Source organism: Pseudophryne corroboree, chromosome 3 (genome assembly GCF_028390025.1).
Source record: "Pseudophryne corroboree isolate aPseCor3 chromosome 3, aPseCor3.hap2, whole genome shotgun sequence".
NCBI classification, from domain to species: Eukaryota; Metazoa; Chordata; class Amphibia; order Anura; family Myobatrachidae; genus Pseudophryne; species Pseudophryne corroboree.
In genome coordinates, this window is record NC_086446.1 from 487,446,487 (window position 1) to 487,470,641 (window position 24,155).

Here is a 24,155-nt window from a genome sequence, read left to right on the forward strand (position 1 = left end):
TGCCCAGGGCGCCCCCCCCCCCCAGCGCCCTGCACCCATCAGTGACCGGAGTGTGTGGTGTGCTAAGGGAGCAATGGCGCACAGCTGCAGTGCTGTGCGCTACCTTAATGAAGACCGGAGTCTTCAGCCGCCGATTTTCAACTTCTCTTCGTTCTTCTGGCTCTGCAAGGGGGACGGCGGCGCGGCTCCGGGACCGGACGACCGAGGACTGGGCCTGTGTTCGATCCCTCTGGAGCTAATGGTGTCCAGTAGCCTTAGAAGCCCAAGCTAGCTGCAAGCAGGTAGGTTCGCTTCTCTCCCCTCAGTCCCACGTCGCAGTGAGTCTGTTGCCAGCAGATCTCACTGAAAATAAAAAACCTAACAAATACTTTCTTTTCTAGGAAGCTCAGGAGAGCCCCTAGGGTGCATCCAGCTCTGGCCGGGCACAGATACTAACTGAGGTCTGGAGGAGGGGCATAGAGGGAGGAGCCAGTGCACACCAGATATAGTACCTAATCTTTCTTTTAAGAGTGCCCAGTCTCCTGCGGAGCCCGTCTATACCCCATGGTCCTTACGGAGTACCCAGCATCCACTAGGACGTCAGAGAAAGCATGCTTCCAATACTACCATACTAAATGACATTCATTTTAAATGCTGCATCCCTGGATATCTTTTTCAGTTAGAAGTTTATCTAATCCATTTTTAAACATATTGACCGAGTCCGCCATTACTACCTTCTCTGGCAGAGAGTTCCAAATCCTTACTGCCCTTACTGTGAAGAACCCTCTCCTTTGCTGGGTATGAAATGTTTTCCTCTGTAACCTCAGAGGTTATCCTTGTGTCCTATGTAGAGATCTCTCAATAAACAAGTCGCATGGGGGGCACAGGGCACCCACTCTGGTGCACCTGGCTTGAGAGATTTAGGCGCAGATTTATTAAGCCTGGTGAAGTGATAAAGTGTAAGGTGATAAAGCCCCGGCCAATCATCTTCTGTAAAGTTCCAGGCTGGGTTTGAAAAATGACAGTTAGGAGCTGACTGGCTGGTGCGTTATCACCTTCCACTTTATTACTTCTCCAGGCTTAATAAATCTACCCCATAGCTCCTATGGTACTAGTTCTCTGGACAATTTTCCTTTGTGTGTTTCTCTGAGTGTGTGCTGGTCCTCTTTCTCCCTCTCCTCTTCCTCGCTTCTAGCTATGGGCTTGCTAACTTAACTGGTTGGTTGCGGGGTATAATGGAGAGGGGCTGCTGGGAAAAAATAGGCTACTATTCGGTGCCCAGACTCTTAACTCTCCAGTTCCTTTTATTATCGGTGCGGCTATCTAAAAGATAGCACGCTGATGTGCAGGGCAATGTACGAACTTAGCGTTAGCAGCGCTGACGGTTCAGACACCTGCAGCTATCGATTTTTACAGCTGCAGGTGTCGATGGCCTATCTCCACAGCAGGGACAGAGCTCCATGATGCGCACCAGAGATCTTGCGACAGGCATCGCCAGAGGGGGAGTTTTCACTCCCCTGCTCCGGCAGACAAGATAATACATCTTGTCGATGTACCTTCTTGTTTTGTCTCAGTAATGAGACAAAAGCAGGAAGTGCTATAGCGGCACGATATGTGCCGCTACAATATATCTGCTCCTTACACAGCCGCAGAGAACTCTGTAATGAGTATCTGCTCTGCCTGCACTGGCACCTAATTGACGCCCTAGAATACTGCATACATTGCCCCAGGGTGCCAAAATGAAACCTGATCTTTGATAAGCTGGCTCATGCTTCACAAATGCACAGATACTGTATGTAGGATCAGTTCCCCTCTGAACTATAAAGGAGCAGTGAGTGATCAGGGGGCAGTCAATGGCAGGTTACTGAGAGAGTAACAATAAGTTAATGGCAGTCAATGGCAGGTTACTGAGGGAGTAAACAATGTAGAACCGAGGTGCTAGTAATGGTAACTAATACAGGGGATTAATGATATTGTGTGGATATCTCAACACTTCCAGACCTTCCTTTAAAATGACCCTTTAACCATTCCATCACTGTTATGAAGTTTCAGGCAGTAATCAAACATATAGAGTGCACTGTTTAAGGACCAGTGCAAACAGCTGGGAATAGTGTTTCTTTTGCTTCAGGAAAGAAAACCTTTTCTGAAAAGACTTGCAAGTGATGAGATATCCAAAGGATTCTGCATGAGCTCTAAATTTAACCTCCGATTATAAATTGGGATCCCAGCAGCATACCGATGCCGGAATCCCAGCGGAGGAGGGGGGCGAGTGCAAAAAGCCCCTTGCGGGCCCGCTGGGTTCTATTCCCACTCTATGTGTGTCGTGGACACCCAAGAGTGGAAATAGTCCCTGTTGGTCAGTTATCTGGTAGAGCAGGAACATTGATGAACATGACTGCTTGGTTTATTTCTATAGAAACTACACCAAGATCCGCCCTCCTGCCAATTAAATTTAGTGGTTGTGTTAGCATATTTACATGGGCCCAGCAACTGTAGTATCCATGTTGTCTGCAAGTTATGTCCTCTCGAATGATTGACAAAGTATCTTAAGCATGAACCCATATTGATGAATTCCCCCGGTTGGCCCTTCATGCCGCAGTCCACACACTATGTTTCATTTGTATAGTATATTTTTATAACCACACTGTCCCCCAATAGATTTTTATTAGTTGATGCACTAACCATAATGCTCAGCTACCCATATATCAGACTATGGGCAATATTTAATAGGCTGTGATGTGTAGGCTGTTTGGGATTTTCTGCGAGTCTGCCCATATTTTTAAAGCAGCAATCATTTGCAAGGTAAAACCAGGTCAGTTTTGCCTTGAAAATGATTGCCTATGGGCAGACTCGCAGAAAATCCCAAACAGCCTGCATATCGTAGGCTATTATACATTGCCCCATATAGGAGAAGCATCTGCCCCCATTGTCCGCCATGATCAGACCCCTCTTACCTTTTTAGCTGCAGTGGGACTGCTGTTAGCACTGTGTACGGGGCTCTCATCTGGGCTCTTCTCCTCTTGCGGGATACACCTTGCCATGTAAACATCGTAATCCAACAGCATTTTTTGCTTGACGGTTCCTGGTAACTCCTTGTTCCGGGGCTGGGACATGACTTCATCCATGCTACCCTTGCTGCTGCTCCGGCTGTGTGTCAGGATCCCTGTGTGAAACAAACAAGCTCTACCCATCATTTACCCACCATATTGTGCCTTATGCACTATATGCCATAATAAGATTAAATAACTCAATACCATAGGCAGCGACGGACTCAACCTGGCTCTGGGATGTCTTTTTACTACATAACATCTCTAAGGCCTCACAAGTGCATAGGAGATAAGGATGGCCATCGGTGGGTTATCCATCCATGGCTAAGCTTCAGGCCCTGACACTTTGAGGAGAAAAAAATATTGGTAGCACTGAACAATCAATGGCGGGAAACCATCTGGTTCTCCCCCATTGATGGTGAAAGTATTCGACATCGGTCATAGACCATCAATGATTTTGACTCATCGGTGGCCATCCCTAATAGGAGCTGTAGTTAAAAACAGCTCTACATAAAGCAAACATAGTTCATGCTCTCGTTTGGGTGCTTTCCTCCCAACATCTCAGCACCCAAAAAGCGTGAGATCGCAGTGCAAGTTACCCAGCAGAGAGTCTTCTACATATGGGACAGTAAACTTCACACTCACTTTTGGTTACCTTTCTCCTACATCACAGCTCTCGGGTCTAAAAAAAAAAGGTCATAGTAGGAGGAATCTGCCCTGGAGCTCGGATGAATCAGTCTTTACATATAGCATGAATATCACCTTGGATACAACCAAGGTGGTAGTGTTGGAATGATTTCCGCACATTGGGGGTTATTCAGATTTGTTAGCAAACCAAAAAAGCACACAACTGGGCAAAACCATGTGCACTGCAGGTGTGGCAGATGTAACATGTGCAGAGAGAGTTAGATTTGGGTGGGTTATATAGTTTCTGTGCAGGGTAAATACTGACTGCTTAATTTTTCACACTGCAATTTAGATTTCAGTTTGAACACATGTACATTCCCAGTTGTACCAACTGTTCCATTGCAACTTGTGGGTCTCTCACCTTTTTTTTTGTGTGTGTGTGTGTGTGTGTGCGTGTGTGTGCCCACGCATATGTCTTGTTTCCTGACAAGTTGCAATTACAACATGGGTGTCGGGACAGGTGTTGTAGGGGCTGATTCAGAGTTGTACGCTAATGCATTCGCAGCTGCGATCTTGTACACAGCAGATACACGAAAATATGCAAAAGACACAGACGTCTGGATTTCTACTCTGGTGCAAGTTGCAAGTTGATTAGGATGGGGGCCACAGGCTATGTCCCCATTGAAGACAATCCCAATTATGCAAATGTAGTAAACCTGCTGCAGCTGCAATCTTACAGCAGAATCACAGTGCACTGAACACTCATTTAAAAATAATAATAATTAAAAAAAATAAGAATTTACTTACCGATAATTCTATTTCTCGTAGTCCGTAGTGGATGCTGGGACTTCCGTAAGGACCATGGAGATTTTTGTGCCCGAACGAGAAGGGTGCAGGCTAGGTGGCTCTCCTGAGCTGCTTAGAAGTAAAAGTTTAAATAGGTTTTTTATTTTCTGTGAGTCCTGCTGGCAACAGGCTCACTGCATCGTGGGACTAAGGGGAGAAGAAGCGAACTCACCTGCGTGCAGAGTGGATTGGGCTTCTTGGCTACTGGACATTAGCTCCAGAGGGACGATCACAGGTTCAGCCTGGATGGGTCCCGGAGCCGCGCCACCGGCCCCCATACAGAGCCAGAAGAGCGAAGAGGTCCGGAGAAAGCGGCGGCAGAAGACGTTCCTGTCTTCAAATAAGGTAGCGCACAGCACTGCAGCTGTGCGCCATTGCTCTCAGCACACTTCACACTCCGGTCACTGAGGGTGCAGGGCGCTGGGGGGGAGCGCCCTGAGACGCAATAAAACACTATAAAAACCTTATATGGCTAAAGAAATGCATCACATATAGCTCCTGGGCTATATGGATACATTTAACCCCTGCCAGTTTTCCTGAAAAAAGCGGGAGAAAAGGCCGCCGTGAAGGGGGCGGAGCCTTTCTCCTCAGCACACAAGCGCCATTTTCTTTCACAGCTCCGCTGGAAGGACGGCTCCCTGACTCTCCCCTGCTACAAGAATCAGGGTAAAACAAGAGAGGGGGGGCACTATTGGCAGCAAATATAAAACAGCAGCTATAAAGGGAGAAACACTTATATAAGGTTATCCCTGTATATATATATATATATATATATATATAGCGCTCTGGTGTGTGCTGGCAAACTCTCCCTCTGTCTCCCCAAAGGGCTCGTGGGGTCCTGTCCTCTATCAGAGCATTCCCTGTGTGTGTGCTGGGTGTCGGTACGATTGTGTCGACATGTATGAGGAGGAAAATGATGTGGAAGCAGAGCAATTGCCTGTGTTAGTGATGTCACCTCCTAGGGAGTCGACACCTGATTGGATGGTCGTATTTAAAGAATTACGTGACAATGTCAGCACTTTGCAAAAAACTGTTGACGACATGAGACAGCCGGCAAACCAATTAGTGCCTGTTCAGGCGTCTCAGACACCGTCAGGAACGCTAAAACGCCCGTTACCTCAGATGGTCGACACAGACCCAGACACGGATACTGAATCCAGTGTCGACGGTGAGGAGACAAACGTAATGTCCAGTAGGGCCACACGTTACATGATCACGGCAATGAAGGAGGCATTGAACATTTCTGACACTACAAGTACCACAAAAAAGGGTATTATGTGGGGTGTGAAAAAACTACCAGTAGTTTTTCCTGAATCAGATGAATTAAATGAGGTGTGTGATAAAGCGTGGGTTTCCCCCGATAAAAAACTGCTGATTTCTAATAAATTATTGGCACTATACCCTTTCCCGCCAGAGGTTAGGGCACGTTGGGAAACACCCCCTAGGGTAGATAAGGCGCTCACACGCTTATCAAAACAAGTGGCGTTACCGTCTCCTGATACGGCCGCCCTCAAGGAACCAGCTGATAGAAGGCTGGAAAATATCCTAAAAGGTATATACACACATACCGGTGTTATACTGCGACCAGCAATCGCCTCAGCCTGGATGTGCAGCGCTGGAGTGGCTTGGTCGGATTCCTTGACTGAAAATATTGATACCCTGGATAGGGACAGTATATTATTAACTATAGAGCATTTAAAGGATGCATTACTATATATGCGAGATGCACAGAGGGATATTTGCACCCTGGCATCTAGAGTGAGTGCGATGTCCATTTCTGCCAGAAGAACGTTATGGACGCGACAGTGGTCAGGTGATGCGGATTCCAAACGACATATGGAAGTATTGCCGTATAAAGGGGAGGAGTTATTTGGGGTCGGTCTATCGGACCTGGTGGCCACGGCAACGGCTGGAAAATCCACCTTTTTACCCCAGGTCACCTCTCAGCAGAAAAAGACACAGTCTTTTCAAACTCAGTCCTTTCGTCCCTATAAGGGCAAGCGGGAAAAAGGCAGCTCATTTCTGCCCCGGGGCAGAGGAAGGGGAAAAAGACTACACCAGGCAGCCTCTTCCCAGGAGCAGAAGCCCTCACCCGCTTCTGCCAAGTCTTCAGCATGACGCTGGGGCTCTACATGCGGACTCAGGCACGGTGGGGGGTCGTCTCAAGAAATTCAGCGCGCAGTGGGCTCGCTCGCAAGTGGACCCCTGGATCCTGCAGGTAGTATCACAGGGGTACAAATTGGAATTCGAGACGTCTCCCCCTCGCCGGTTCCTGAAGTCTGCTCTACCAACGTCTCCCTCCGACAGGGAGGCAGTATTGGAAGCTATTCACAAGCTGTATTCCCAGCAGGTGATAATCAAGGTACCCCTCCTACAACAGGGAAAGGGGTATTATTCCACGCTGTTTGTGGTACCGAAGCCGGACGGCTCGGTGAGACCAATTTTAAATCTAAAATTTTTGAACACTTACATAAAAAGGTTCAAATTCAAGATGGAGTCACTCAGAGCAGTGATAGCGAACCTGGAAGAAGGGGACTATATGGTATCTCTAGACATCAAAGATGCTTATCTCCATGTCCCAATCTACCCTTCTCACCAAGGGTACCTCAGGTTTGTGATACAAAACTGTCATTATCAGTTTCAGACGCTGCCGTTTGGATTGTCCACGGCACCACGGGTCTTTACCAAGGTAATGGCCGAAATGATGATTCTTCTTCGAAGAGAAGGCGTATTAATTATCCCTTACTTGGGCGATCTCCTGATAAGGGCAAGGTCCAGGGAACAGTTAGAGGTCGGAGTAGCACTATCTCAAGTAGTGCTACGTCAGCACGGGTGGATTCTAAATATCCCAAAATCACAGCTGATTCCAACAACACGTCTACTGTTCCTAGGGATTTCCTAGGGATGATTCTGGACACAGTCCAGAAAAAGGTTTTTCTCCCGGAGGAGAAGGCCAGGGAGTTATCCGAGCTAGTCAGGAACCTCCTAAAACAAGGACAGGTGTCAGTGCATCAATGCACGAGAGTCCTGGGAAAAATGGTGGCTTCTTACGAAGCGATTCCATTCGGAAGATTCCATGCAAGAACTTTTCAGTGGGATCTGCTGGACAAATGGTCCGGATCGCATCTTCAGATGCATCAGCGGATAACCCTATCTCCAAGGACAAGGGTGTCTCTCCTGTGGTGGTTACAGAGGGCTCATCTTCTAGAGGGCCGCAGATTCGGCATTCAGGATTGGATGCTGGTGACCACGGATGCCAGCCTGAGAGGCTGGGGAGCAGTCACACAAGGAAAAAATTTCCAAGGCTTGTGGTCAAGCATGGAAACATCTCTTCACATAAATATCCTAGAACTAAGGGCCATTTACAATGCCCTAAGTCAAGCAAGGCCTCTGCTTCAGGGTCAACCGGTATTGATCCAGTCGGACAACATCCGCACTCTCCCGCCCGTTTGGGAGCTTTGGTATAATCCCCATGGTCCTTACGGAAGTCCCAGCAAACACTAGGACGTCAGAGAAAATAAGAATTTACTTACCGATAATTCTATTTCTCGTAGTCCGTAGTGGATGCTGGGCGCCCATCCCAAGTGCGGATGACTCTGCAGCACCGAATGAGAGAACTCCTGGTCCTCCTCAGCCAGGGTATCAAATTTGTAGAATTTAGCAAACGTGTTTGCCCCTGACCAAGTAGCTGCTCGGCAAAGTTGTAAAGCCGAGACCCCTCGGGCAGCCGCCCAAGATGAGCCCCCTTCCTTGTGGAATGGGCTTTAACAGATTTTGGCTGTGGCAGGCCTGCCACAGAATGTGCAAGCTGAATTGTATTACAAATCCAACGAGCAATCGTCTGCTTAGAAGCAGGAGCACCCAGCTTATTGGGTGCATACAGTATAAACAGCGAGTCAGATTTTCTGACTCCAGCCGTCCTGGAAACATATATCTTCAGGGCCCTGACTACGTCCAGCAACTTGGAGTCCTCCAAGTCCCTAGTAGCCGCAGGTACCACAATAGGTTGGTTCATGTGAAACGCTGAAACCACCTTAGGGAGAAATTGAGGACGAGTCCTCAATTCCGCCCTATCCGAATGAAATATCAGGTAAGGGCTTTTATAGGATAAAGCCGCCAATTCTGATACGCTAACAGCATTACCACTTTCCATGTGAGATATTTTAAATCCACTGTGGCAAGTGGTTCGAACCAATGTGATTTTAGGAATCCCAAAACCACATTGAGATCCCAGGGTGCCACTGGAGGCACAAAGGGAGGCTGTATATGCAGTACCCCCTTTACAAAAGTCTGGACTTCAGGAACTGAAGCCAGTTCCTTCTGGAAGAAGATCGACAGGGCCGAAATTTGAACCTTAAGGGATCCTAATTTTAGGCCCATAGATAATCCTGCTTGCAGGAAATGCAGGAAACGACCCAGTTGAAATTCCTCTGTAGGGGCCTTCTTGGCCTCACACCACGCAACATATTTCCGCCAAATGCGGTGATAATGTTTTGCGGTTACATCCTTCCTGGCTTTGATCAGGGTAGGGATGACTTCATCTGGAATGCCTTTTTCCTTCAGGATCCGGCGTTCAACCACCATGCCGTCAAATGCAGCCGCGGTAAGTCTTGGAACAGGCAAGGTCCCTGCTGAATCAGGTCCTTTCTTAGAGGTAGAGGCCACGGGTCCTCCGTGAGCATCTCTTGCAGCTCCGGGTACCAAGTTCTTCTTGGCCAATCCGGAGCCACGAGTATAGTTCTTACTCCTCTCCTTCTTATGATTCTCAGTACTTTTGGTATGAGAGGCAAAGGAGGGAACACATACACCGACTGGAACACCCACGGTGTTACCAGAGCGTCCACCGCTATTGTGCTGAGGAAGTCTGCTTCCCAGTTGTCCACTCCCGGAATGAACACTGCTGACAGTGCTATCACATGATTTTCCGCCCAGCGGAGAATCCTTGCAGCTTCTGCCATTGCCCTCCTGCTTCTTGTGCCGCCCTGTCTGTTTACGTGGGCGACAGCCGTGATGTTGTCCGACTGGATCAATACCGGTTGACCCTGAAGCAGAGGCCTTGCTTGACTTAGGGCATTGTAAATGGCCCTTAGTTCTAGGATATTTATGTGAAGAGACGTTTCCATGCTTGACCACAAGCCTTGGAAATTTTTTCCCTGTGTGACTGCTCCCCAGCCTCTCAGGCTGGCATCCGTGGTCACCAGCATCCAATCCTGAATGCCGAATCTGCGGCCCTCTAGAAGATGAGCCCTCTGTAACCACCACAGGAGAGACACCCTTGTCCTTGGAGATAGGGTTATCCGCTGATGCATCTGAAGATGCGATCCGGACCATTTGTCCAGCAGATCCCACTGAAAAGTTCTTGCATGGAATCTTCCGAATGGAATCGCTTCGTAAGAAGCCACCATTTTTCCCAGGACTCTCGTGCATTGATGCACTGACACTTGTCCTGGTTTTAGGAGGTTCCTGACTAGCTCGGATGACTCCCTGGCCTTCTCCTCCGGGAGAAAAACCTTTTTCTGGACTGTGTCCAGAATCATCCCTAGGAACAGTAGACGTGTTGTTGGAATCAGCTGTGATTTTGGGATATTTAGAATCCACCCGTGCTGACGTAGCACTACTTGAGATAGGGCTACTCCGACCTCTAACTGTTCCATGGACCTTGCCCTTATCAGGAGATCGTCCAAGTAAGGGATAATTAATACGCCTTCTCTTCGAAGAAGAATCATCATTTCGGCCATTACCTTGGTAAAGACCCGTGGTGCCGTGGACAATCCAAACGGCAGCGTCTGAAACTGATAATGACAGTTTTGCATCACAAACCTGAGGTACCCTTGGTGAGAAGGGTAGATTGGGACATGGAGATAAGCATCTTTGATGTCTAGAGATACCATATAGTCCCCTTCTTCCAGGTTCGCTATCACTGCTCTGAGTGACTCCATCTTGAATTTGAACCTTTTTATGTAAGTGTTCAAAGATTTTAGATTTAAAATTGGTCTCACCGAGCCGTCCGGCTTCGGTACCACAAACAGCGTGGAATAATACCCCTTTCCCTGTTGTAGGAGGGGTACCTTGATTATCACCTGCTGGGAATACAGCTTGTGAATAGCTTCCAATACTGCCTCCCTGTCGGAGGGAGACGTTGGTAGAGCAGACTTCAGGAACCGGCGAGGGGGAGACGTCTCGAATTCCAATTTGTACCCCTGTGATACTACCTGCAGGATCCAGGGGTCCACTTGCGAGCGAGCTCACTGCGCGCTGAATTTCTTGAGACGACCCCCCACCGTGCCTGAGTCCGCATGTAGAGCCCCAGCGTCATGCTGAAGACTTGGCAGAAGCGGGGGAGGGCTTCTGCTCCTGGGAAGAGGCTGCCTGGTGTAGTCTTTTTCCCCTTCCTCTGCCCCGGGGCAGAAATGAGCGGCCTTTTTCCCGCTTGCCCTTATAGGGACGAAAGGACTGAGTTTGAAAAGACGGTGTCTTTTTCTGCTGAGAGGTGACCTGGGGTAAAAAGGTGGATTTTCCAGCCGTTGCCGTGGCCACCAGGTCCGATAGACCGACCCCAAATAACTCCTCCCCTTTATACGGCAATACTTCCATATGTCGTTTGGAATCCGCATCACCTGACCACTGTCGCGTCCATAACGTTCTTCTGGCAGAAATGGACATCGCACTCACTCTAGATGCCAGGGTGCAAATATCCCTCTGTGCATCTCGCATATATAGTAATGCATCCTTTAAATGCTCTATAGTTAATAATATACTGTCCCTATCCAGGGTATCAATATTTTCAGTCAAGGAATCCGACCAAGCCACTCCAGCGCTGCACATCCAGGCTGAGGCGATTGCTGGTCGCAGTATAACACCGGTATGTGTGTATATACCTTTTAGGATATTTTCCAGCCTTCTATCAGCTGGTTCCTTGAGGGCGGCCGTATCAGGAGACGGTAACGCCACTTGTTTTGATAAGCGTGTGAGCGCCTTATCTACCCTAGGGGGTGTTTCCCAACGTGCCCTAACCTCTGGCGGGAAAGGGTATAGTGCCAATAATTTATTAGAAATCAGCAGTTTTTTTATCGGGGGAAACCCACGCTTTATCACACACCTCATTTAATTCATCTGATTCAGGAAAAACTACTGGTAGTTTTTTCACACCCCACATAATACCCTTTTTTGTGGTACTTGTAGTGTCAGAAATGTTCAATGCCTCCTTCATTGCCGTGAACATGTAACGTGTGGCCCTACTGGACATTACGTTTGTCTCCTCACCGTCGACACTGGATTCAGTATCCGTGTCTGGGTCTGTGTCGACCATCTGAGGTAACGGGCGTTTTAGCGCTTCTGACGGTGTCTAAGACGCCTGAACAGGCACTAATTGGTTTGCCGGCTGTCTCATGTCGTCAACAGTTTTTTGCAAAGTGCTGACATTGTCACGTAATTCTTTAAATACGACCATCCAATCAGGTGTCGACTCCCTAGGGGGTGACATCACTAACACAGGCAATTGCTCTGCTTCCACATCATTTTCCTCCTCATACATGTCGACACAATCGTACCGACACCCAGCACACACACAGGGAATGCTCTGATAGAGGACAGGACCCCACGAGCCCTTTGGGGAGACAGAGGGAGAGTTTGCCAGCACACACCAGAGCGCTATATATATATATATATACAGGGATAACCTTATATAAGTGTTTCTCCCTTTATAGCTGCTGTTTTATATTTGCTGCCAATAGTGCCCCCTCTCTCTTGTTTTACCCTGATTCTTGTAGCAGGGGAGAGTCAGGGAGCCGTCCTTCCAGCGGAGCTGTGAAAGAAAATGGCGCTTGTGTGCTGAGGAGAAAGGCTCCGCCCCCTTCACGGCGGCCTTTTCTCCCGCTTTTTTCAGGAAAACTGGCAGGGGTTAAATGCATCCATATAGCCCAGGAGCTATATGTGATGCATTTCTTTAGCCATATAAGGTTTTTATAGTGTTTTATTGCGTCTCAGGGCGCTCCCCCCCAGCGCCCTGCACCCTCAGTGACCGGAGTGTGAAGTGTGCTGAGAGCAATGGCGCACAGCTGCAGTGCTGTGCGCTACCTTATTTGAAGACAGGAACGTCTTCTGCCGCCGCTTTCTCCGGACCTCTTCGCTCTTCTGGCTCTGTAAGGGGGCCGGCGGCGCGGCTCCGGGACCCATCCAGGCTGAACCTGTGATCGTCCCTCTGGAGCGAATGTCCAGTAGCCAAGAAGCCCAATCCACTCTGCACGCAGGTGAGTTCGCTTCTTCTCCCCTTAGTCCCACGATGCAGTGAGCCTGTTGCCAGCAGGACTCACTGAAAATAAAAAACCTATTTAAACTTTTACTTCTAAGCAGCTCAGGAGAGCCACCTAGCCTGCACCCTTCTCGTTCGGGCACAAAAATCTCCATGGTCCTTACGGAAGTCCCAGCATCCACTAGGACGTCGGAGAAATAAGATTTTACTTACCGGTACATCTATTTCTCGTAGTCCTTAGTGGATGCTGGGGACTCCGTAAGGACCATGGGGAATAGCGGGCTCCGCAGGAGACTGGGCACTCTAAAGAAAGATTTAGTACTATCTGGTGTGCACTAGCTCCTCCCTCTATGCCCCTCCTCCAGACCTCAGTTAAGGAAACTGTGCCCGGAAGAGCAGACATGATAAGGAAAGGATTTTGGAATCTCGGGTAAGACTCATACCAGCCACACCAATCACACCGTATAACTTGTGATACACTTATCCAGTCAACCGTATGAACAACAACAGGGCATCAACAATGGATGCCAACATAACATAACCCATTATTAAGCAATAACTATGTACACGTATTGCAGATAGTCCGCACTTGGGACGGGCGCCCAGCATCCACTACGGACTACGAGAAATAGATTTACCGGTAAGTAAAATCTTATTTTCTCTGACGTCCTAGTGGATGCTGGGGACTCCGTAAGGACCATGGGGATTATACCAAAGCTCCCAAACGGGCGGGAGAGTGCGGATGACTCTGCAGCACCGAATGGGCAAACTCAAGGTCCTCCTCAGCCAGGGTATCAAACTTGTAGAATTTTGCAAATGTGTTTGCAGCTCGGCAAAGCTGTAATGCCGAGACCCCTCGGGCAGCCGCCCAAGAAGAGCCCACCTTCCTTGTGGAATGGGCTTTCACTGATTTTGGATGCGGCAATCCAGCCGCAGAATGAGCCTGCTGAATCGTGTTACAGATCCAGTGGGCAACGGTTTGCTTTGAAGCAGGAGCACCCAACTTGTTGGGGGCATAAAGGATAACCAGCCAGTCAGTTTTTCGGACTCCAGCCGTTCGGGCTACATAAATCTTCAAAGCCCTGACTACATCTAGTAACCTGGAATCCTCCAAGTCACGAGTAGCCGCAGGAACTACAACAGGTTGGTTCAAATGAAAAGATGACACCACCTTTGGCAGAAATTGAGGACGAGTACGCAATTCCGCCCTGTCCATATGAAAAACCAGATAGGGGCTTTTACATGACAAAGCCGCCAATTCTGACACATGCCTAGCCGAAGCTAATGCCAATAGCATGACCACCTTCCACGTGAGATACTTTAGCTCCACGGTCTTAAGTGGTTCAAACCAGTGGGATTTTAGGAAACCCAACACCACGTTGAGATCCCAAGGTGCCACAGGTGGCACAAAAGGGGGCTGAATATGCAGCACTCCCTTAACAAACGTCTGAACTTCAGGAAGAGACGCCAGTTCCTTCTGAAAGAAAATGGATAGGGCCGAAATCTGGACCTTTATGGATCCCAACTTCAAGCCCATAGTCACTCCAGACTGTAGAAAGTGCAGAAATCTGCCCAGTTGGAATTCCTCTGTAGGGGCCTTCCTGGCCTCACACCAAGCAACATATTTTCGCCATATGCGGTGATAATGCTTTGCTGTCACGTCCTTCCTAGCCTTTATCAGCGTAGGAATAACTTCCTCCGGAAAGCCTTCTTCCGCTAGGATCCGGCGTTCAACCGCCATGCCGTCAAACGCAGCCGCTGTAAGTCTTGGAACAGGCAGGGCCCCTGTTGCAACAGGTCCCGTCTGAGAGGCAGAGGCCATGGGTCCTCTGTGAGCATATCTTGCAATTCCGGGTACCAAGGTCTTCTTGGCCAATCCGGAACAATGAGTATTGTTCTCACTCCTCTTCTTCTTACGATTCTCAGTACCTTGGGTATGAGAGGAAGAGGCGGGAACACATAGACCGACAGGAACACCCACGGTGTTACCAGGGCGTCCACAGCTATCGCCTGACGGTCTCTTGACCTGGCGCAATACCGTTGCAGCTTTTTGTTGAGACGGGATGCCATCATGTCTACCTGTGGCAGTTCCCATCGATCTGTAATCTGAATGAAGACTTCTTGATGAAGTCCCCACTCTCCCGGGTGGAGGTCGTGCCTGCTGAGGAAGTCTGCTTCCCAGTTGTCCACTCCCGGAATGAACACTGCTGACAGTGCTTGTACGTGATTCTCCGCCCAACGAAGAATCCTGGTGGCTTCCGCCATCGCGACTCTGCTTCTTGTGCCGCCCTGGCGGTTTACATGAGCCACCGCGGTGATGTTGTCTGACTGAATCAGCACCGGTTGGTTGCGAAGCAGGGGCTCCGCTTGACTCAGGGCGTTGAATATGGCCCTTAGTTCCAGGATATTTATGTGCAGACAAGTTTCCTGACTTGACCACAACCCTTGGAAGTTTCTTCCCTGAGTGACTGCCCCCCACCCTCGGAGGCTCGCATCCGTGGTCACCAGGACCCAGTCCTGTATGCCGGATCTGCGGCCCTCGAGAAGGTGAGCACTCTGTAGCCACCACAGAAGAGAAACCCTGGCCCTGGGTGACAGGGTGATCAGCCGATGCATCTGAAGATGCGATCCGGACCATTTGTCCAACAGATCCCATTGAAAGATCCTCGCATGGAACCTGCCGAAGGGAATGGCTTCGTACGATGCCACCATCTTTCCCAGGACTCGCGTGCAGTGATGCACCGACACCTGTTTTGGTTTTAAGAGGTCTCTGACTAGAGTCACAAGCTCCTGAGCCTTCTCCGTCGGGAGAAACACCTTCTTCTGGTATGTGTCCAGAATCATGCCCAGAAAGGGCAGACGCGTCGTAGGAATCAGCTGCGACTTTGGGATATTCAGAATCCAGCCATGCTATTGCAACACCTCCTGTGAGTGCGCTACGCTGATCTGCAACTGCTCCCTCGACCTCGCCTTTATGAGGAGATCGTCCAAGTATGGGATAACTGTGACTCCTTGCTTTCTCAGGATCACAATCAATTCTGCCATTACCTTGGTAAATATTCTCGGTGCCGTGGACAGACCAAACGGCAACGTCTGGAATTGGTAATGACAGTCCTGTACCACAAATCTGAGGTACTCCTGATGAGGCGGATAAATGGGGACATGCAAGTAAGCATCCTTGATGTCCAGAGACACCATAAAATCCCCCTCTTCCAGGCTTGCAATGACCGCTCTAAGCGATTCCATTTTGAACTTGAATCTTTTCAGATAAATGTTCAGGGACTTTAAATTTAATATAGGTCTGACCGAACCGTCCGGTTTCGGTACCACAAACATTGTGGAATAGTATCCCTTCCCCTGTTGAGGGAGAGAAACCTTTACCACCACCTGCTGGAGAAATAGCTTGTGAATCGCCGCTACCACTACTTCCCTTTCTATGGGGGAAGCTGGCAGGGCCGATTTTAGGTAACGTTGAGGGGGCATCACCTCGAATTCCAGCTTGTATCCCTGAGACACAATCTGTATAGCCCAGGGATCCACCTGTGAGCGAACCTACTGGTGGCTGAAATGTCGGAGACGCGCCCCCACCGCTCCTGGCTCCACCGATGGAGCCCCAGCGTCATGCGGTGGATTTAGTGGAAGCCGGGGAGGACTTCTGTTCCTGGGAACTAGCTGTAAGGTGCAGCTTTTTTCCTCTGCCCCTGCCTCTAGCAAGAAAGGAAGCACCTCTGACCTTCTTGCTTCTTTGTGCGCGAAAGGACTGCATTTGGTAATACTGTGCTTTCTTCGGCTGTGGGGGAATATATGGCAAAAAGTTTGACTTCCCAGCAGTAGCTGTGGAAACCAGGTCCGAGAGACCGTCCCCAAACAATTCCTCACCCTTGTAAGCTAACACCTCCATGTGTTTTTTTGGAGTCGGCATCACCTGTCCACTGCAGAGTCCACAGGACCCTTCTGGCAGAAATTGACATTGCATTAATTCTAGAGCCCAGTAGGCAAATGTCCCTCTGGGCATCCCTCATATATAGGACAGTGTCTTTTATATGCCCCAGGGTCAGCATAATAGTATCCCTGTCTAAGGTATCCATTTCCTCAGACAGATTATCTGTCCACGCTGCTACAGCACTACACATCCACGCCGACGCAACTGCCGGCCTCAGTAGAGTCCCTGAATGTATATAAACAGATTTCAGGATACTTTCCTGCTTTCTATCTGCAGGATCCTTTAGGGTGGCCGTATCCTGCGACGGCAGGGCCACCTTCTTAGATAAGCGTGTCAGAGCTTTATCTACCCTAGGGGAGGATTCCCAGCGCACCCTGTCCTCAGGCGGGAAAGGGTATGCCATAAGTAACCTCTTGGAAATCAGGACTTTCTTATCTGGGGAATCCCACGCTGTTTCACATAACTCATTTAACTCATGTGAAGGGGGAAAAGTCACCTCTTTCTTTTTCTCCCCATACATATAAACCCTCTTGTCAGGGACAGGGTTCACCTCTGATATGTGTAAAACATTCTTCATCGCTATAATCATGTAACGTATAGCTTTTGTCATTTTTGGTTGCAATTTTGCATCATCGTCGTCGACACTGGAGTCAGAATCCGTGTCGACATCTGTGTCAACCATTTTGGATAGTGGGCGCTTTTGAGACCCTGAGGGCCTCTGCGCTGTAGGATCAGGCATGGGTTGAGACCCTGACTGACCCGAGGTATCAGCTTTATCCAACCTTTTATGTAAGGAGTTTACATTATCATTTAACACCTTCCACATATCCATCCAATCAGGTGTCGGCCCCGTCGGCGGCGACACGTCAGTCAACTGCACTTGCTCTGCCTCCACATATCCCTCTTCGTCAAACATGTCGACACACGCGTACCGACACACCACACACACAGGGGAAGCTCTAAATGAGGACAGGACCCCCAAAAGGCCTTTTGGAGAGACAGAGAGAGAGTTTGCCAGCACACACCCCAGAGCTATATAACCCAGGGATTACACAGTAACTTAGTGTTTACCCAGTAGCTGCTGTATTATGATTAATGCGCCTAAATTTATGTGCCCCCCCTCTCTTTTTTACCCCTCTACAGTGATTCTGCAGGGGAGAGCCTGGGGAGCTTCCTCTCAGCGGAGCTGTGGCAGGAAAATGGCGCTGGTGAGTGCTGAGGAAGAAGGCCCCGCCCCCTCAGTGGCGGGCTTCTGTACCACGATTTCTTGTAAAATAAATGGCGGGGGCTCATACATATAACAGTGTGCCACTGTTTATATGCAGCATTCGCCAGGAGGTAACAATTGCTGCCCAGGGCGCCCCCCCCCTGCGCCCTGCACCCTACAGTGACCGGAGTGTGTGGGTTAGTGTGGGCGCAATGGCGCACAGCTGCAGTGCTGTGCGCTACCTCATGTGAAGACACGAGTCTTCTGCCGCCGATTTCGATGTCTTCTCCGCTTCTGCCGGCTTCTGTCTTCTGGCTCTGCTAGGGGGACGGCGGCGCGGCTCCGGGAACGGACGACAAGGTCAGGTCCTGTGTTCGATCCCTCTGGAGCTAATGGTGTCCAGTAGCCTAAGAAGCGCAACCTATCCGCAGTTAGAAGGTTTGCTTCTCTCCCCTCAGTCCCTCGTAGCAGAGAGTCTGTTGCCAGCAGAAGCTATCTGAAAATAAAAAACCTAACTAAAATACTTTCTTATTAGCAAGCTCAGGAGAGCTCACTAAAAGCACCCAGCTCTGTCCGGGCACAGATTCTAACTGAGGTCTGGAGGAGGGGCATAGAGGGAGGAGCCAGTGCACACCAGATAGTACTAAATCTTTCTTTAGAGTGCCCAGTCTCCTGCGGAGCCCGCTATTCCCCATGGTTCTTACGGAGTCCCCAGCATCCACTAGGACGTCAGAGAAATAAAGCATATTTCCTACTCAGTTTCAGAAAGGGAAAGCTAATTTCCAACTCTCTGATAATCATTTGCCATATCATCTGTAAAATCTCCATTCCACTATTCTCTTGGGAATCAAACTCAACAAAACCTCCTCATAACCACAGAAATTGCAGTTTTTCAATAACGTTTTATATTCCCTGCAACAACTTCTCTCCCTAATGACTAGATTCTTCTGTGGTGAGCAGACTGTAATACAATGTTTGCACAATCCAGCTCTTGATCAAGTGGCCCCAGCTGCTCTTCACTACTTCAACCATGACCGTTACACATTAATGATATGTACTGCTCTTACAATCTACTTTGCTGAAGAGATTGTAATTGGTGAAAGTTTCTTATGGTGCCCATACACTTGTGCGATGCCCCGCGACGCGACATCGCGGGGTATCGATGAAATCGCACCTGAACTGCCAAAAAGATTACCATGCGATCATGCGATAGATCGCATGATAATCACGTGATGGGCACGTCACCGCCGAGTGGGAGCAGCCTCTGGCCGCTCCCAGCGGGTGCCCATCGCACATCGCAGTGCGATATATAGCATGTGTTTCTAGAAACACATGCGTTCGCACTGCGATTCGCTGAAATATTATGTGCAGCACATAATATCTTGAGACGCGATATTCCACCGGCGTGCCCGCGCATCACGTCGAAAGGTACTAAAATGTGCATACAATCCTTCGATTTCTCTCACAGATGTGGTCGAAATCGAAGGCTAGTACCGATAATCGCACAAGTGTATGTGCTCCATTACTTCTGATCATCAAATAAATCTGCTGTCAACCACTACTACCACTCTACACACTGACTCCCAATCTCTCATATCCACCCATACATCTAATACCAAACTCCTCTTTAATACATGTAATGATCATCTTTAATCTTCCAAGAAATACATCTCCAACCACTGCTGCACAGACTGATAAGACCAAATATAAAATAGTATCTTCTTCCCCAAGAAAATATGTTCTCAAGGCCTAATTCATATGGTTTACATTAGCGAGACCAATCCCAGGCCATTTTTTTATCACTCATTCCCGGGATTGCAGTAGGGATCAGTGTAGGGAGCAGAGAGAGTGCATGTGGAGGGCAGTGAGGAAGGGTGTAGGAAACAGCAAAGGGGGGATGCGATCACAGTGTGAATGCCTGTGCACTGCAAAAGCTGCGCATGCGCGGATGGCCAATATCGTCCGATCTGCGTTTTTGCAGCCATAGCGACAAGGTCTGAATAAGGTCCTATGTTTTTTTACATATCATATTTAGGAGATGAAAGACACACATATGGTTTCGGGTTATTTAAATCATGATTTCTATAGGATAAGTTCTCATTAAATCTTGTAGAAATAAAATGAACCATTAGGTACCAGCATTTAAGGCAACAGAGGACGATATGATCTCTTTTGGAAGATCTATCATTCATACTGAACAGTGTGTGTGGATGAACGATGAGCGCACCCGCGGGTTGTTCTCATTCATCCATATTCTACCGATCATGCAGATCAATGTTAACTATATCGTTGAGCTGCATGTTCGTGAAGTGCGTGGATGGCGTCACTGAACGATATTGTTCATCGATACTGTTCAGTGTGTATGCACTGGCGATCTCCCCTAATTTGCAATCAGCGATATAGTGCTGATTGCTAACTAGGGGAGGTCACCTAATGTGTACCCGGCTTAAACTCTGAAATTAAATATACCAGCATTACCGGATTTAATTCCTGTTTTTTTCAGCTCGGCTTTCATTCTGGAGGCGAGAAGGAACTTGCGAAACCATTCTTCCTTTTCCCTGCCTGTCCTCCCAAACAGATAAAGCACTTGATCCCTGTTTCCAGGGGGCTTGTTGCCGTCTTGCAGGCTGTTGATATTTTTGCTGTCCTCGGCCAGGCTGTCCCCTTTCTCAGCTTTTTCCTCACTGCTGTCTTTATCCACCTGAGCTTTTGACATAAAGTCATCTTGCTGGGCAAGTTCCAGGCAGATCGGGTACTTCTTGTTCCACAAACGCTTACGTGCCAGGCTCTTGGGGACAAGATGCACCTGTGCCAGAAAAATGGTACATATTAAACATGGTGTTCAGTAGTTTGTAAAGAAAATACCATGCTGTAAATATACCAGTCCAGTAACAATGCAGACCAATGCTTTTCTGTGAACAACAGCAGAGACTGATATGTAGGCATTCCTCTGGAAACTAAGGCATACAGTGCCAAAGACTATACTGCATGTGTCACTGACTTCCACTCATTTCCTCCAACATCATTTCTAAAGACCACACAGTGGTCCCCATACTTTACAGCTCTACCTGGTACACCGTCCTCCAGAATTGGCCACGGTAGAATATCAAGAAAGAGATTTTAGCTGGTATAGGGTTGACCACACGGGGTGCTTACATCATTCTGAAATAGGGGAGATCTAGTTTCTAAGACAACAGTTCCGCCATAAATTTACTGGCAAGATATGTCTTCCCATTTCAGGATTTTGTCCAAGATCAAGGGATATTTGTACTTTGGGGAGGACTATCGAATATATATTTAGGTTTTAACATACCTGTAATGGAAAGTAAGGTAGAGACTGAGTAAGATTTACCTTTATGTTCTTTCTTGAAAATACAGCAATTTTCATTTTAACATGATTTATATTTGCCAACAGAAAAAAGGCCTTGTTTAGCCTTAGAATACCTGTATTAACCAATAACTTTATAAATGGTATTGTCAGTAAATATAAAGACATGGTAACATTACTGTCTGGTAACCAGTTTAAAGATCAGCGTTCAGACGATGTTCCATCTGAACAGATACTCACTTTGCTGTCTACCAGATCATAGATCTTCTGGCTCACATAGACCACCTCAGGCTTGGCCTCATTGTAAATGGCCCTCCGGGATATATTTTTGTTGGGCTTAGAAAGTCGCAGAGTGGAACCTTCCAGACGAACAAAGACCGAGTGTGTGAGGGTGGCATGATACGTCTCTGGATCGTAGTTCTGGATCTCATTCATCCATCCCTGGAGGAGAGAAACAACATATCTTGCAATGCACAATGTGGTAGCTTAAAGGGTTTGTAATCTTTAATGTTTCTGTTTAATTGTGCCCCAGAGACTGTACATATTAGACACAGGCTGTGAGAGTTATTTATTTATAGCCATCACTTTATGCAGCGCTTTACAGAAAATATTTCATCATTCACCTTTGTCCATTATGACTGCAGCTAACTAACCCATAGCATGTTTTTAGACTATGGGAGGAAATCTAAACAAACACATGAATAACAAACTCTTCACATTGATAGTGCTCTGGTCAGAATCTAACCCATGGTCCAAGCACTGAGACAGCAAGGCTAACTACTGTGCTACCATGGTTCTATGATAAAGGTCAGGGAGTGGACTATGCCTTTTTGACCCTTTGCCACATCATATTCTGCTCCCAATAATTTTACACATACCCCGTAAGATAGGGATGTAGTTATGTGACCACAACACCTCCCCCTACATCCCGCCCCCTGCAAATGCCGACTAGCAGGGACTATTCCCACTCGTGGGTATCCACGACACCCACAGAGTGGGAACAGAACCTGTGGCGGCCGCAGCATGGCGAGCGCAGCAAGCCCGCAAAGGGGCTTGTTGCGCTCCACACACCCCTCCCCCCCCCCCCCAGGCATTCCGCTGCCGGGATACCCATACGCTGTCACGCATACCCAACCCCTAATTTATCATATGGTAAAAGAATTATCAAAAATGGTTGACCGGAAATCTCTGGAAGGATTTCATGGGACCGTGGGAAGAAAAAATAAGAATTTACTTACCGATAATTCTATTTCTCGTAGTCCGTAGTGGATGCTGGGGACTCCGTCAGGACCATGGGGAATAGCGGCTCCGCAGGAGACAGGGCACAAAAGTAAAAGCTTTAGGATCAGGTGGTGTGCACTGGCTCCTCCCCCTATGACCCTCCTCCAAGCCTCAGTTAGGATACTGTGCCCGGACGAGCGTACACAATAAGGAAGGATTTTGAATCCCGGGTAAGACTCATACCAGCCACACCAATCACACTGTACAACCTGTGATCTGAACCCAGTTAACAGCATGATAACAGCGGAGCCTCTGAAAAGATGGCTCACAACAATAATAACCCGATTTTTGTAACAATAACTATGTACAAGTATTGCAGACAATCCGCACTTGGGATGGGCGCCCAGCATCCACTACGGACTACGAGAAATAGAATTATCGGTAAGTAAATTCTTATTTTCTCTGACGTCCTAAGTGGATGCTGGGGACTCCGTCAGGACCATGGGGATTATACCAAAGCTCCCAAACGGGCAGGAGAGTGCGGATGACTCTGCAGCACCGAATGAGAGAACTCCAGGTCCTCCTCAGCCAGGGTATCAAATTTGTAGAATTTTGCAAACGTGTTTGCCCCTGACCAAGTAGCAGCTCGGCAAAGTTGTAAAACCGAGACCCCTCGGGCAGCCGCCCAAGATGAGCCCACCTTCCTTGTGGAATGGGCATTTACATATTTTGGCTGTGGCAGGCCTGCCACAGAATGTGCAAGCTGAATTGTACTACACATCCAACTAGCAATCGTCTGCTTAGAAGCACGAGCACCCCGTTTGTTGGGTGCATACAGGATAACAGCAAGTCAGTTTTCCTGACTCCAGCCGTCCTGGAAACATATATTTTCAGGGCCCTGACAACATCTAGCAACTTGGAGTCCTCCAAGTCCCTAGTAGCCGCAGGTACCACAATAAGCTGGTTCAGGTGAAACGCTGACACCACCTTAGGGAGAAACTGGGGACGAGTCCGCAGCTCTGCCCTGTCCGAATGGACAATCAGATATGGGCTTTTGTGAGACAAAGCCGCCAATTCTGACACTCGCCTGGCCGAGGCCAGGGCCAACAGCATGGTCACTTTCCATGTGAGATATTTAAAATCCACAGATTTGAGCGGTTTAAACCAATGTGATTTGAGGAATCCCAGAACTACGTTGAGATCCCACAGTGCCACTGGAGGCACAAAAGGGGGTTGTATATGTAGTACTCCCTTGACAAACTTCTGGACTTCAGGAACTGAAGCCAATTCTTTCTGGAAGAAAATCGACAGGGCCGAAATTTGAACCTTAATGGACCCCAATTTGAGGCCCATAGACAGTCCTGTTTGCAGGAAATGCAGGAATCGACCGAGTTGAAATTCCTCCGTGGGGGCCTTCCTGGCCTCACACCATGCAACATATTTTCGCCAAATGCGGTGATAATATTGTGCGGTCACCTCCTTCCTGGCTCTGACCAGGGTAGGGATGACCTCTTCCGGAATGCCTTTTTCCCTTAGGATCCGGCGTTCAACCGCCATGCCGTCAAACGCAGCCGCGGTAAGTCTTGGAACAGACATGATCCTTGCTGAAGCAAGTCCCTTCTTAGTATCTCTTGAAGTTCCGGGTACCAAGTCCTTCTTGGCCAATCCGGAGCCACGAGTATAGTTCTTACTCCTCTCCGTCTTAT

General features: G+C 48.4%; 1 protein-coding gene across 3 annotated transcripts in view; it reads right to left on the bottom strand.

Annotated features, from left to right (window-relative positions):
* TEX2 (testis expressed 2) overlaps positions 1-24,155 on the bottom strand; it is a 180,564-nt gene that overhangs the window by 57,208 nt on the left and 99,201 nt on the right. For all 3 annotated transcript variants that reach the window (XM_063960910.1, XM_063960908.1, XM_063960909.1), the window contains exons 3-5: positions 21,469-21,669; positions 20,379-20,706; positions 2,934-3,142 (exon numbers count right to left, since the gene is read on the bottom strand). In XM_063960910.1, coding sequence (XP_063816980.1) covers positions 2,934-3,142; positions 20,379-20,706; positions 21,469-21,669 — 738 coding nt within the window. The remainder of the gene's footprint in view (positions 1-2,933; positions 3,143-20,378; positions 20,707-21,468; positions 21,670-24,155) is intronic.